Consider the following 15,415-nt stretch of genomic DNA (forward strand, 5'->3'; position numbering starts at 1 on the left):
ATCCATTCCCAGATTCCATTCCTGAACTTTCTATTTGCCCATTTTCAATAAATCCACTTGAAACATCATCGTTTTATATTAGTCACACTGTTTAATATCCATATGCCTTAAACTGCAGTTTTTTAGGGCAGGCACTTGGCTCCCCCCACCACCTGTGTACAGAATTAAATGGGCATATGATGTTATTGTTCTATTTTTCAGTAACAGAAAAAAAATCCCATTATATTTTATTTCCATTTTAAATTCTAAACAGAAAGTAGATGTTCTCATATTGCTTATCTATAGCATGAAATAAAATATTGCATACTAGCTTCATTAAGAATAAGCTTCTTAATGGCTAGACTGGGAAATAGGTTTTCTCTAAAAAATGGCTTTGAGCTTGAAGTAGGTACTTTGCTTATCCATATCTGCATATGCCTCTTTGAAGGAGGGAATTTGAGTTGCCAGACATTTTCTTTTAAATAATATTTTCGGTTAAAAAATTTATAAATCAAATTATTTTTCTTTCCATAGACAGAAACATGGTCTGTGTGCGGTCTAACCATCTGAAAAACATCCCTGAGAAACACAGTCAAGTGGCCCAGGTAATAAGGAATTAAGGCTGGTTGAAGATGACCTGGGGCATTGCAGTCTGGAATAGCAGCCTCCCTGACATTTTAATAATAGAGCTGCTTCAGGGGAGGTGAGGCTCTGTTCTGAAAGCATACTTCTTAATGTGTAGAGAACATTGCTAGTGTTTAATTTCAGGGAGGGTGGAAAGGAGAAGAGAAAACTGCATCAGTTATCACAAATGTCAGACATCTGAGGAATTTTAATAGGAGGAAATTATTAGGAAAGAGAGGTACTGCTGAGGGCAGTATAGCAAGTGGCAGGTATCTGAAATATTTGGAAGGCTAGTATTTTCAGCAGAACAGAATTGAGAACTATCATGAGAGATGTTGTAGTGGTGGTAAGGCATTTCCATCAGGAAGCTGGCCTCTGAAATATTTTTATGTACTTTTGTTTCATGCACCTACTATTTACTGAGTGCCTATTATGTGTTAGGCACTGTGCTGGGTACTGGGGATCTAATAGTGACTCAAATAGACATGTGCCTACCTTCATGGAACTTAAGGCAAAAGCCCTACTCGTGATGACTAAAGATAACTCCCAGCTAACATTCTTATTACCTGACTATAGGCCCGATGCACGAAATTCGTGGATGGGGGGTGGTCCCTCAGCTCAGCCTGTGTCCTCCTGCAATCCGGGACCCCTTGCTCCTAACTGCCTGCCTGCTTGCTCCTAACTGCCCACCTGCTTGCTCCTTATCGCTTGGCTCGTCACCCCTTACCACACACCTGCTCGCTCCTTACAGCTTAGCTCGCCACTCCTTACTGCCCGCCTGCTCGCCTCTCCTTACCACCCTCCTGCTCACTTCTTACCGCTTGGCTCGCTGCTCCTTAGTGCTGCCATGGAGGTGGGAGACGCTCCTGCCACCACCACTACGCTCGCCAGTTGTGAGTCCAACTTCTAGCTGAGCAACGCTCCCGCTGTGGGAGTGCACTGACCACGAGGGGGCAGCTCCTGCATTGAGCGTCTGCCCTCTGGTGGTAAGTGCACGTCATAGCGACCAGTTGTTCCAGTCGTTCCGCTGTAACAGTTACTGGGCTTTTATATATATATATATAGATATAGAGAGAGAGAGAGAGAGAGAGAGAAAGAGAGAGAGAGAGAGAGAGAGAGAGACACAGACTGAGACTAGTGGCCCGGTGCATGAGATTCGTGCACGGGGGGGGGGGGTGTTCCCTCAGCCCAGCCTGTACCATCTCCAATCGGGGACCCCTTGGGGGATGTCCACTGGGATCAGGCCTAAACCGGCAGTCAGACATCCCTCTCACAATCTGAGACCGCTGGCTCCTAACCACTCACCTGCCTGCCTGCCTGATTGCCCCTAACTGCCCTCCCCTGCCAGCCTGATCTCATCCTCAACTGCTCTCCCCTGCCTACCTGATCTCGCCCCCAACTGCCCTCCATTGCCGGCCTGACCTTGCCCCTAACTACCCTCCCCTGCTGGCCTGGTTGCCCCAACTGGCCTCCTGTGCCGGCCTGATCTCGCCCCTAACTGCTCTCCCCTGCTGGCCTGATCACCCCTAACTGCCTCTGCCTGCCTGATTGCCCCTAACTGCCCTCCCCTGCTGGCCTGATCACCCCTAACTGCCCTCCCCTGCCAGCCTGATTGCCCCTAACTGCCCTCCCCTGCCGGCCTTGATCTTTCCCCCATTTGCCCTCCCCTGCTGGCCTGATTGTCCCAACTCTCCTCCTCTGCCGACCTGATCTCACCCCCAACTGCCCTCCCCTGCTAACCTGATCTTGCCCCCAACTGCTATCCCCTGCCAGCGTGATCGCCCCTACCTGCCTCTGCCTGCCTGATCACCCCTAACTGCTCTCCCCTGCTGGCCTGATCTCACCCCCAACTGCCCAACCCTGCAGGCCTGATCTCACCCCCAAGTGCCCTCCCCTGCCAGCCAATTTGGTTCTGATTGGTTGGTTTCTATGCCAGTCAGCGTCAAAAGCTCCACCTCCTAGGCAGCCATTGACTCCTCATAGTTCACCTAGATTTGGTTCTGATTAGTCAGTTTCTACGCCAGTCAGTGTCAAAAGCTCCATCTCCAAGGCAACCATTGGCTCCTCGCAGTTGACCCAGATTTAGTTCTGATTGGTCAGTTTCTATGCCAGTCAGTGTCTCCAGGCCTATCTCTGGGCCTGATTAGAGAGGCAGGGCTGATCAGCAGCCCCTGGAGAGGCTGAGAGAGAAACAGAGGTGCGGTTGCTGTCAAAGCCCAGAGAGAAAGAGAGACGCAATGGCTAATCAACAGCTGCCATGGAGGCTGCAGATCAGACCCTTCCTCTCTCTCTGGGCCTCTCTCTGGGCCTTATGCACAGCCGCCCTCGGTAGTCAGTGCTGGGTCACTGCACTTGCACCCGCAGCAGTCAGTGCTGGGTTGTGCACTGACTGCAGGACTGACTTCTGGTGTTCGGTCGAGTTTTTGGTCGGTCATTACAGACCCTGGGTTTTTATATATTAGGATAATTCTTACCAGCACCCACCCTCTTAATAATTCAGTTTCTGACACTTGGGTAATGCCTTCTGACAGAACACAACATGACCTCCAAGAGTTCCCTGCTGGGACACAGCTCCCTTGGTAAGATAGTCTTTAGAAATCTCCCTACATGACCCTTGTCAGCTTCTTCTCCCATTCACTTCAAGAATTCTTCTAAACTCTTAACCTCTCCTCAAATTTCCTACCCCATTGCCTTTACCCTTGCTCTTGGCAGATGAGCATTCTTGATTCTTCCCTGGAAAATTAAAGCTATCAGCCCTGGCCAGTGTAGCTCAGTTGTTTGGGCATTGTCCCGTGCACCAGGAGGTTGCCAGTTTGATACCCTGTCAAGGGGTTGTGGGCTTGATCCTCTTTAGGGGTCATGCAGAAGGCAGCTGATCCATGTTGTGCTCTCACATTGATGTTTCTCTATCTCCCTCTCCCTCTGTCTCTAAAAACCAGTAAACTATTCTTAAAATAAATAAATAAAATAAAAAATTAAGATTAAACTTATTAAAAAAAGAAAATTAAGGGATGATAACTCCCTTAGCTGCTTCTCCTGCCATCCACCAACTCTGCTGAAATTTTATTCCTCCTCCCCTCCTATCAGTTGAAAGGCTGTTGGTCCTTTCCCTATCTGATGCTCTCCTTCCTTAAAACACCAACTTGAAATCATCTCCTTTTCTTAGGATCTTGCTCCTTCATAACGCACCCTCTTTCTCCTGTTTCTTTTTTTGTTTTAATATATTTTATTGATTTTTTACAGAGAGGAAGGGAGAGAGATAGAGAGTTAGAAACATTGATGAGAGAGAAACATCGATCAGCTGCCTTATGCACATCTCCTACTGGGGATGTGCCCGCAACTGAGGTACATGCCCTTGACCAGAATCGAACCTGGGACCCTTCAGTCCGCAGGCCGACGCTCTATCCACTGAGCCAAACCAGTTTCGGCTCTCCTGTTTCTTTACCTCCTTCCCCTCACCTCCATCTGCTCCTTTCCTTTAGTTCATAAACATGTTAAATATATCTAATCTTTTTTTTAATCTGATGGTTCTTGCTTCTGCCCTCAACACTCCGTGGAACTTGATCTTACCAAAGTCATCAGTGCCTTCCATTTTGCCAAATCCAATGGAACCTTTCTGCTCCTAACTTGCTCAATTTTTCTCTGCCATTGGCACTGCTTATTATTCTCACTTCCCTCCTTGAAACACTTTTTGTTTGGCTTCTGTGATAACATTTTCTGATGGCTTTCCTCCTATCTCACTGGCTACTTCTTAGTTTTTCTCATGGGATCTTTTCCTCTTCTCCTTTCCCACTATAAGTGTTGGTGTCCCCCAGGGCTCTGTCCTTGGCCTTCTTTTTGAATATATTCATGGGTGATTATACCCAACTATAGCTGATGACTGGAATGACCACGGTAAATTGACAAGTCCTAAACTTATACAGTTGACCCTTGAATAATGTGGGGATCAGGGGCACCAACCCGCCGAGCAGTTGAAAATCTCCAGATAAGTTTTGACTCCTTCAAAGTTAACTACTAATAGCCTACTGTTGACCAGAAGTCTTACCAATAGCATAAATAGTTGTGTGTAGTAGTATTATATACTATATTCTTATAATAAAGTAAACTAGAGAAAAGAAAAGGTTATTTTTTAAAATCGTAAGGTTTGTCTGTGAGTTTTTTTTCAAATTGTTGCAAATCTCCCCAAATTATCTAATATATTTATTGAGAAAAACCTTAATATAAGTGGACCCACACAGTTCAAACCTGTGTGGTTTAAGGGTCAATTATATTTGCATTCCTGCTCCCTCTTGAGCTTTAGGAGGCTGCTGAATGTCCTCACCTAGCTGTCCTGCAGAGTTCTTCAAATCAGCATTGCTTTAGATCAAAGTTTCTCAACCTCCACAGTATTGGCATTTTGGGTTGGATAATTTTATTTTTGTTAATCCTCACCTGAAAATATTTTTTTTCCATTGATTTTTAGAGAGAGTGGAAGGCAGTGGGAGAGACAGAGAGAGAAACATGGATTGATTGTCTCCCACACATGCCCTCACTGGGGTCAGGGATTGAGCCTGCAACTGAGGTACGTGCCCTTGACTGGAATCAAACCTGCGACTCTTCAGTCCCACCCTTCAACACTCTATCCACTGAGTCAAACCAGCTAGGGTGGTTGGATAATTTTTTTTTTAATATATTTTATTGATTTTTTACAGAGAGGAAGGGAGAGAGATAGAGAGTCAGAAACATCGATGAGAGAGAAACATCGATCAGGTGCCTCCTGCACACCCCCTACTGGGGATGTGCCCGCAACCCAGGTACATGCCCTTGACCGGAATCGAACCTGGGACCCTTGAGTCCGCAGGCCGACGCTCTATCCACTGAGCCAAACCGGTTTTGGCTGGATAATTTTTTGTTGTGTGGGGCTCTTAGGTACATTGTAGGATGTTTAGCAGCATCCCTGACCTCTACCTATTACATGCCATTAGTTGTGATAACCAAAAATGTTTCCAGATGTATTGATGTATTTTGGGGGGCACAGTCACCCGTAGGTGAGAACCAGTGCCCTTAAATGAAAGTTATATTCTTCTCTTTTCAGATGTGCTTCTTTTATTCTCACTTTATTAAATGGTAGCATCATGTACTAGAAACATGTGTCATCTAAGTCTCTTCTGTTCTATTACTTTTTGGCTTCTGTTCTAATTACCCCTTCCTCCTCAGCCACATTTAATCATTCTCTAAGTCCTATCAGTTTTCCTTTCTAAAAATACCTTGACTTCATCCTTTTCTCTCTGTTTTCACCGCCATCATCACCAGCACCACTCTATTCCAAGCTACTATCCTCTCTCGCCTCCAAATTGGCTCCACTAATTCCAACCCTCTGCCTCCATGTCTCCACACTGCAGCCAGAGCCATCCTTAAAATGCAAATGAGATCATACCATTCTCTTTCTTAAAATTCTGCAGCAGTTGTCCAATAGCTTTTGAAATAATTATTTTTTTATTTTGGAGAGAGGGGAGGGAGGGAGGGAGAGTGGGGGAGAGAGAGAGAGAACAGAGAGAGAGAGAAGAGAGAGAGGGAGAAAGAGAGAGAGAGAGAGAGAGAGAGAGAGAGAGAGAGAGAGAGAGAGAGAGAGAGAAACATCGGTGTGAGAGAGAAACATGGATTGGCTGCCTCCTGTATGCTTCCTACTGGTGATAGAGCCAGCAACCCAGGCATGTGCCCTGACCCGGAATCAAACCAGGGATGCCACTGTTAGATACTGAGCCACACCAGACAGGACCCCGATAAAGTTTAAAATAAATTTTAAATTCCTTACATTTTCCCTTAAGGATCTTCATGATAAGGTCCCTAGTCTCATCACCTGCTACATCCTCACATTCTTTCCTCTTTCCATTTGTATTGAACCAGAGATATACTGCCAGCCTATCTAATTCCTGCCGGAGGCTGCCCTCTTTCTAGAATGCCCTCAGTTTTCTTTGCCTGGTTTTTACTTATGCTTTGCATTCAAAGCATCAGATTCTGTAGAAAATCTTTTTTGACTCCTCAGTCTGATTAGGGATTCTCATTGCATATCTTCTGTTGTAGCACTTGTTACACCATATTGCATTGTCATGTCCTGGCGCTTCCCACAATGGATGTGGAGGTAGTAGCTGTGTATTATTTAACTTCGTAGCCTAGCATTTAACACAGATTCAAACACATAGTTGGTCCTTATCAAGTGTTTGGTGACTGAATATCTCTTTGCAATATTTACCCAAGTTTCTAGCCCTTTCAGCTTTTGTTGGGCAAATTTCTACCCTCTACATCCATCCAGACGAATTCCTCTTCCCTGCAGAATTTGTTTTGGACCTAAGATCCAACCCAGTAGATACTTAAATACAGGCCAGATACCCATTGAAATAATAACAGTATCAGATAGACAGACAGACAGACAGAGAGCATGTGCTGTGCTGTTCTCAATTTGTTTGTACCTTTGTTTCCCTTCCCCTATTACTGGTTGTGTCATTCCATTCCATTAAGATCATAGAATAACCCTAGTCTGCCCCAATTTTTTTCTTTTTTTTAAATTAAATATATTTTATTGATTTTTTACAGAGAAGAAGGGAGAGAGATAGAGAGTTAGAAACATCGATCAGCTGCCTCCTGCACACCTCCCACTGGGGATGTGCCCGCAACCCAGGTACATGCCCTTGACCGGAATCGAACCCGGGACCCCTCAGTCCGCAGGCCGACGCTCTATCCACTGAGCCAAACCGGTTTCGGCAGTCTGCCCCAATTTGAGGTTTAAATATATTAACTCAGAATGTGAATTTTATGGGAGTTGTCAGAGCACCAAAAATTAGAAGGGGGTCTTAAATATTATCAAAGAAATACAAGTACATAGTTTTAAATGTCAAATAATACTAATAGGTTAGAAAGGAAAAATGGTGCTCTTCTGTCCCACCCCTCTTACCTTGAGTCTTGCTCCTGAGAAACAAAAGCCATTATTGTAGCTATGTCTTCTGGTGTTCATATTTCTAAATAGTACATTATTATATTCTAATATATCATGATTTGTCAAATTTACAGATTATATGTTGACTTCCAGTTATGACATGTAAGAATTTATCTCTCTTATTTTGTCTCTCCTCCCAAACTACCTGTCTTCTATTTTTATAGCATAATATTTAATGTTTATATTGTTATGACTATGTAGATATTCACTCCTGAGCCAACTAGGTATACTAAGATTTTATTTTTCTTTATTGTACAAATTTTTCTTTCATTTTATATAATGGAAAATTAAAAATATTTGAAAGTAGAGAATGATATAACACACCAAATATACCCATTACCACCTTCAACAACTTACCAAAATGTGTCTAATCTTATTTTATCTATACTCTCGTCTACTTTCTACCTTTAGATTAGTTTGAGGCAAATTCCAGACATTATATTATAAAAAATGTAAATACTATACTTGAGCGTGAGTTCTAAAAGAAAGGACTTAATTTTTAAATGTAACTCCATACTAGAAATAAATGTTTATCCCATAATATCATCAGATGTCCAGTAAATGTTCAGATTTTATGCTGATTTATCTCATAAATGGTTTGATTTTTTTTATAGTTGTTTGTTCAGTAGTCAAACAGAGTAGACAGATTGTGTTTAATTAACATGTCTCTTCAGTCTCTCTTAATTTGTAACATCCCCCTTAATTCATTTTTTTGTCCTTGTAATTTATTTTTTGAAGAAACTGGTTTGTTTTCCTGTGGAGATTCTCACATTCTGGATTTTGCCAATTGAATCCCCATGATGTCACTTTTTTCCTCTGTCTCCTGTGTTTCCTATAAACTGGTGGATCTGGTGTGTTGATTAGATTTAGGTTTGATTTTTTGGTGTGATTGTTTTTGTGAATATGTGTCTCATGGGCTCTCTGATGTTAAGATTGAACAGTGGATTCAGGTGTCATCAGCCTGTTCTCAATCATTAAAAAGTTTTCCATCAACTTTTCACCTACTGGTTTTAGCAGTTATTGGTAATCACTGTCTCTAGATCCATTATTTCATGAGGCTTTGTAATGCATTGATATTCTGAGTCTATCATGCCCTATTCATTTGTTTTGAACTCATGGACTATAATTATGAATTCATGGACTATTAATAAAATTGATATGTTTTAGTCTACTGCAGATACTATTTTTGGTACTCAAATTGTTACATTTTTGGCCATTTGGAACCTCTTTAAGTTGCCTCAGAGCTCTAGATGGCTCTGGTAGTTCTGGAATGATAATTCTAGCCCATCTAAGACTATTTTCTGCCTGAGACTTGCAGTCAGCCATTTCTTCAAGGAATTCTTATCTCTTTTAGTGGGAAATTGTATTTGAAGCTCACAGTATGGGTGCCAGGGGGTGCTCATTTATATTGGGTTGGTCATATTTCAAAGACCTTTGTAGTAGACAGTTAGGGAATATTTTTTAAAGAGAAAATATATCATGAGTTCATAATGATATCAAATTAGTGAAATCAAATTTAGAATTGTAATTTTTACTTAAAGCCTTTGCTTTTTATATATATTCTTTAAATATGTATATTTAAAGACTTTTTTATTGATTTTTAGAGAGAGAGGAAGGGAGAGGATAGAGAGTTAGAAATATTGATGAGAGAAACATCCTGCACACCCACTACTGGGGATCGTGCCTGCAACCTGGGCATGTGCCCTGACCGGGAATCCAACCTGCAATATTTCCGTGCATGGGATGACACCCAACCAACTGAACCACACCAGCCAGGGCTGCTTTATATTTTTATTTCTTGTCTCTCACAATACAATTTTAGTCCTGACAAGATTAGTTCAATTACTTTTTTATTTCATCCATATATAATTTCAGAATAACAGTACCAATATTATTACCAAAAAAGGATTACTGAAAAGAGCTCAGGGTTTCTGTCTAGTGTCAAATCATTGTGCCTCTTGCAATAATTTCTTTGTGGTTAAGCCACTAACTTAATACTTGAAACATAGGTGTTTTTGTTTTGTTTTCATTTTGCTTGCTTTCAATTTGTATGGGTTGATTATTTTTCTTTTTGATTAAGTTTTGTTTTATAATTTAAAAAATATGTTTACATGGTTCCAGAGATAAATCTGCAAAATAAAGATTCATTTAAAGTAAATCTTTCAGCCTGGCTGGTTTGGCTCAGTGGATAGAGCATCAGCCTGTGGACTGAAGGGTCCTGGGTTCGATTCCGGTCAGGGCGCATGCCTGGGTTGTGGGCTTGATTCCCAGTGGGGGGCATGCAGGAGGCAGCCAATCAATGATTCTCTCTCATCATTGATATTTCTATCTCTCTCCCTCTCCCTTCCTCTCTGAAATCAATAAAAATATATTTAAAAAAATAAAGTAGTCTTTCATCTCTGCAGCCGTTACCAAGTTAGAACCCTCCTTCTATGGGTTACAATTGTTATTCATTTTTGCTTATTTTTTTTAAAATATATTTTATTGATTTTTTACAGAGAAGAAGGGAGAGAGATAGAGAGTTAGAAACATCGATCAGCCGCCTCCTGCACATCTCCCACTGGGGATGTGCCCGCAACCCAGGTACATGCCCTTGACCGGAATCAAACCCGGGACCCTTGAGTCCACAGGTCGACGCTCTATCCACTGAGCCAAACCGGTTTCGGCATTTTTGCTTATTTTAAGAAACAAAAACATATTTGTATTTCCCCTTTTCTTAGCTGAAAGGTAGCTTAATGTGGACACTGTTCAGCACCTTGTTCAGATTATTACAGTTGCTCCTCTTTCCCCCTGCATAGCTCCCCTCCACCCGGTTCCCCCCCACCCCCCCGCTTTTACACCCCCCCCGTCCTCGTCCACAGGTGTATGATTTTTGTCCAATCTCTTCCCGCACCCCCACATCACCTTCCCTCAGAGAATTGTCAGTCCACTCCCTTTCTATGCCCCTGATTCTATTCTATTCACCAGTTTATTCTGTTCATCAGATTTTTTATTCACTTGATTTTTAGATTCACTTGTTGATAGATGTGTATTTGTTGTTCATAATTTGTATCTTTACCTTTTTCTTCTTCTTCCTCTTCTTAAAGAATACCCTTCAGCATTTCATATAATACTGGTTTGGTGATGATGAACTCCTTTAGCTTTTTTTAATCTGTGAAGCTCTTTATCTGACCTTCAATTCTAAATGATAGCTTTGCTGGGTAGAGTAATCTTGGTTGTAGGTTCTTGCTATTCACCACTTTGAATATTTCTTGCCACTCCCTTCTGGCCTGCAAAGTTTCTGCTGAGAAATCAGCTGACAGTCATATGGGTACTCTCTTGTAGGTAACTAACTGTTTTTTTTCTTGCTGCTTTCAAGATTTTCTCTTTGTCTTTTGCCCTTGGCATTTTAATTATGATGTGTCTTGGTGTGGTCCTCTGGATTCCTCTTGTTTGGGGTTCTCTGCACTTCCTGGACTTGCAAGTCTATTTCTTTCACCAGGTAGGGGAAGTTTTCTGTCATTATTTCTACACCTCCTACCGGACTCAATGCACTTTTCTCTTTCCTTCTAGTTGTAGAATTTCCACTCAGCCAGCCTTCCTGTGGTTCTGGATGATATTCGTTTTGTCTTTTAGTTGTAGTTTTAATGTTGTGCACGGCAGCAAGTTCAGGTGTTTACCTATGCCGCCATCTTGGTTCACACCATATATATGGTTCACACCATATATAAATAAAATACTAGAGGCTGGTGCACGAATTCGTGCACAGGTCGGGTCCCTTGGCCTGGCCGGCTATTGGGCCAATCAGGGCTGGCCAGCCAGGGAAGGGATCATGGGAGGTTAGCTGGCCATGGGAGGTTGGCTGTGGGAGCACATTGACCACCAGGGGGCAGCTCCTGCGTTGAGCGTCTGCCCCCTGATGGTCAGTGCGCGTCATAGTGACCGGTCTTAATGGCCACTTAGGCTTTTATATGTATAGATACTTCATTTTATAGCTGCATAGTTCCATATGGTATGATGGATTTTACAACTTTTAGGTTTTTCTTGTTGTCATTTTAAATATATTTTCTTTGATTTCAGAGAGGAAGGGAGAAGTAGAGAGAGATAGAAACATTAATGATGAGAGAGAATCATTGATGATCTGCCTCCTGCACGACTCCCACGAGGGATTGAGCCCATAACCCAGGCATGTGCCCTGACCAGGAATCAAACCATGAGCTCCTTGTTCATAGGTCGACACTCAACCACTGAGCCACACTGGCCCAGCAACTTTTAGTTTATATTGGCCTGAATAATTATCTCATTTTTCAGTTGGCTTAGTTTTCTATGAACCTATTGCTATTTTTTCCCCAGATGCTTTAAAAGCTTTGTCAAACATTCATCAATATTCTCCATATGCTTAAAAACTTGAGTTCAGTTTTTCCCCTGAAGACCTTTTCCTACGAGTTTTCCATCCTAGGCTCCCGAGGTCTTCTGCATGGCTGTTATCCTGGGACTCCCTTTGCTGTTCTGTCCTGTCTCCCCTGTTTCTTAGATCCCCTGTCTTCCTTTTTCTGGTTTACACCTCATTTAGCTGGAGTACCACCTCCGTTAGCTTCCTGAGGAAGGGTGCCTAGGAGGTAAAGTTTTAGTGTCTTGGCATGTCTGTAAATGTCTTTTTTCTTTCCTGACATATGACTGAGATTTTTCTAGATTTCAAATTTTGGGTTTGAATCATTTGCCTTTATAAACATGAAGATATGGTTTCATTGTCATCTAGCCTTCAACGTCGTAGACATTCTCTCCCCTCTTTTTTACCTCTAGAAGCTTTTAGGGAATCTCTTTATCCCTGAAACTTCATGACCACGTGGGCCTTTTTAAAATTCATTGTGGTGGGTAACTTTCTAGGCCTTATCACTCTGGAAACGCATACTTTCAGATGTGATTAATTTTCCTGTATTATTTTTACCTCCTTTTATTTTTCTGTTTTGTCTCTATATCTTCTGTTATTTAGATTTTGATTCCAAGTATTGATTCCTCTACTATTTTTTATTTCTTTGCCTTTTTGTCAAATTTTCTTGACATAAATGCCAACATCTTTATATAATTTTTTCTACTATACTAACTTTAGTTTTCAAAAGATTTTTCTTGTTCTCTGATTGTTCCTTTTGTATAATATCTTGTTCTTTTTAGTAATATAATTTAGTAATGTAATATATGTGTGTGTGTTTTTCTGTTCTTTTTTAAAAAATATATTTTTATTGAATTCAGAGAGGGAGGGAGAGGGAGAGAGAGATAGAAACATCAATGATGAGAATCATTGATTGGTTGTCTCCCGCATTCCCCCTACTGGGGATCAAGCCCACAATCCGGGCATGTGCCCTTGACTGGAATCAAACCTGGGACTCTTCAGTCCACAGGCCAAACCAGCCAGGGCTTTCTGTTCTCTGAATTGTCTGTTTCCTTCAGGATTTTTTGCTGTTTGTTTTGGGTACTGTCTTTCACAATGGAGGCTTTATCAAATAGTTGGTGATACTTGGCTGACTTCATTTAAGAGTGAGGCATTAAAAAACTGATTAGCAATTCAGCTTGAATGGATTTGTTGATTCTTGGCTTCACTGCTGTGAATTGTATGTGTTGGGGTTCCCTTGTGTGTTTCTTTCAGGAGGTCATTACTCTGGGGATATTCAGTTTCATGAGAAAATCATCTCCAAGTTTCCTGCCAGGTTGCTGGCCTTCTAGAATTTGGGTATGGAAGGGGGATTTGGTTCCAACCATTAAAAATGAAGATTTACGGAGGAAACCAAGATGGCACCATAGGTTAACGCCGGAGATTGCTGCCTTGAACAACCACTTCAAAAAACAACTAAAAGACGGAACGGACATCATCCAGAACCACAGGAAGGCTGGCTGAGTGGAAATTCTACAACTAGGAGGAAAGAGAATATCATACCCAGACTCAGAGGAGGCACAGTGCTGAAGTGAAATACTAAGGTGCAGAGTGCACACGGAGTGGGCTGGAGGCGGAGGGCGCGGTTGTTGTTTTCAATCGGGAGGGAGTTTCAAACTCTGAGCTCCAGATCCCGGTGAGTCTCTAGGGACCCAGACTCAAACGGGAGAAGCGGGACTGTCTGGCTTCGGTCGGAACTCAAAGGCAGCTTTCTCTCCGAGGTTTGCAGCCGTTGCTGGGACTCTGTGAGGCAGAGCCCCTAGGGACGGGACTGAGAGCAGCCATAACTGCTCGCTCCTGCCTGCCCTGTAGATCCCCTGGGACCCGACCCGCCCAAGCCCTGCACAGAGCCATTTGCCAGATAGCCTCAGGCAAACGCTAGATTAGCACTGCCCTAGAGATCCAGCACAGAAGCTCTCCCATTGTAGACACAGCGGACTCTCATAGCCAGTTAGCCTGGAGGTCAAATCACCCCCGGTATTGCTGACAACAATCAAGGCTTAACTACAACAAGACTGCGCACAAAGACCACTAGGGGGTGCACCAAGAAAGCATAAAAAATGCGGAGACAAAGAAACAGGACAAAACTGTCAATCTCATAGCAGCACAATTCGCCATAGCTAAGATCTGGAAACAGCCTAAGTGCCCATCAGTAGATGAATGGATTAGAAAACTGTGGTACATCTACACGATGGAATACTATGCTGCTCTAAAAAGGAAGGAACTCTTACCATTTGCAACAGCATGGATGGAACTGGAGAGCATTATGCTAAGTGAAATAAGCCAGTCAATGAAGGAAAAATACCACATGATCTCACTCATTCATGGATAATAGAGACCATTATAAACTTTTGAACAATAATAGATACAGAGGCAGAGCTGCCTCAAACAGATTGTCAAACTGCAGCGGGAAGGCTGGGGAGGGTTGGGGGGCAGGAGAGAGGGGGGTAAGAGATCAACCGAAGGACTTGTATGCATGCATATAAGCATAACCAATGGACATAAGACACTGGGGGATAGGGGAGGCTACGGGACTGTCTAGGGCGGGGGGGGGGGGGGAAATGGACACATATGTAATACCCTTTGTAATACTTTAAGCAATTAAAAAAAAATAAAAATAAATAAATAAAATAAAATAAAATTCTAAAATTGAAGACAAAAAAAAACCTGTCAATGGAGGATATTGAGTTCAGAACCACACTTTTAAGGTCTCTTAAGAACTGTCTAGAAGCCACTGATAAATGTAGTGAGATCCTCAAGAAATCTAATGAGACCCTCGATGTTATGCTAAAGAACCAGCTAGAAATTAAGCATACACAGACTGAAATAACGAATACTATGCTGACTCCCAACAGCAGACCAGAGGAGTGCAAGAATCAAGGCAAAGATTTGAAATGCGAAGAAGCAAAAAACACCCAACCAGAAAAGCAAAATGAAAAAAGAATCCGAAAATACGAAGATAGTGTAAGGAGCCTCTGGGACAACTTCAAGCGTACCAACATCCGAATTATAGGGGTGCCAGAAGATGAGAGAGAGCAAGATATTGAAAACCTATTTGAAGAAATAATGATAGAAAACTTCCCCCACCTGGTGAAAGAAATAGACATACAGGTCCAGGAAGTGCAGAGAACCCCAAACAAAAGGAATCCAAAGAGGACCACACCAAGACACATCATAATTAAAATGCCAAGAGCAAAAGACAAAGAGAGAATCTTAAAAGCAGCAAGAGAAAGAAACTCAGTTACCTACAAGGGAATACCCATACGACTGTCAGCTGATTTCTCAACAGAAACTTTGCAGGCCAGAAGGGAATGGCAAGAAATATTCAAAGTGATGAATACCAAGAACCTACAACCAAGATTACTTTATCCAGCAAAGTTATCATTCAGAACTGAAGGTCAGATAAAGAGCTTCACAGATAAGGAAAAGCT

At 42.3% G+C, this 15,415-nt stretch overlaps 1 protein-coding gene across 1 annotated transcript in view; it reads left to right on the top strand.

Annotated features, from left to right (window-relative positions):
• Nucleotides 1-15,415, top strand: part of TRMT2B (tRNA methyltransferase 2 homolog B) — a 56,417-nt gene that overhangs the window by 32,956 nt on the left and 8,046 nt on the right. The window contains exon 7 of the mRNA XM_036304143.1: nucleotides 514-584. Within this exon, the coding sequence (XP_036160036.1) occupies nucleotides 514-584 (71 nt within the window). The remainder of the gene's footprint in view (nucleotides 1-513; nucleotides 585-15,415) is intronic.

The sequence above is a fragment of the Myotis myotis genome, unplaced genomic scaffold (assembly GCF_014108235.1).
Source record: "Myotis myotis isolate mMyoMyo1 unplaced genomic scaffold, mMyoMyo1.p scaffold_m19_p_4, whole genome shotgun sequence".
NCBI lineage: Eukaryota > Metazoa > Chordata > Mammalia > Chiroptera > Vespertilionidae > Myotis > Myotis myotis.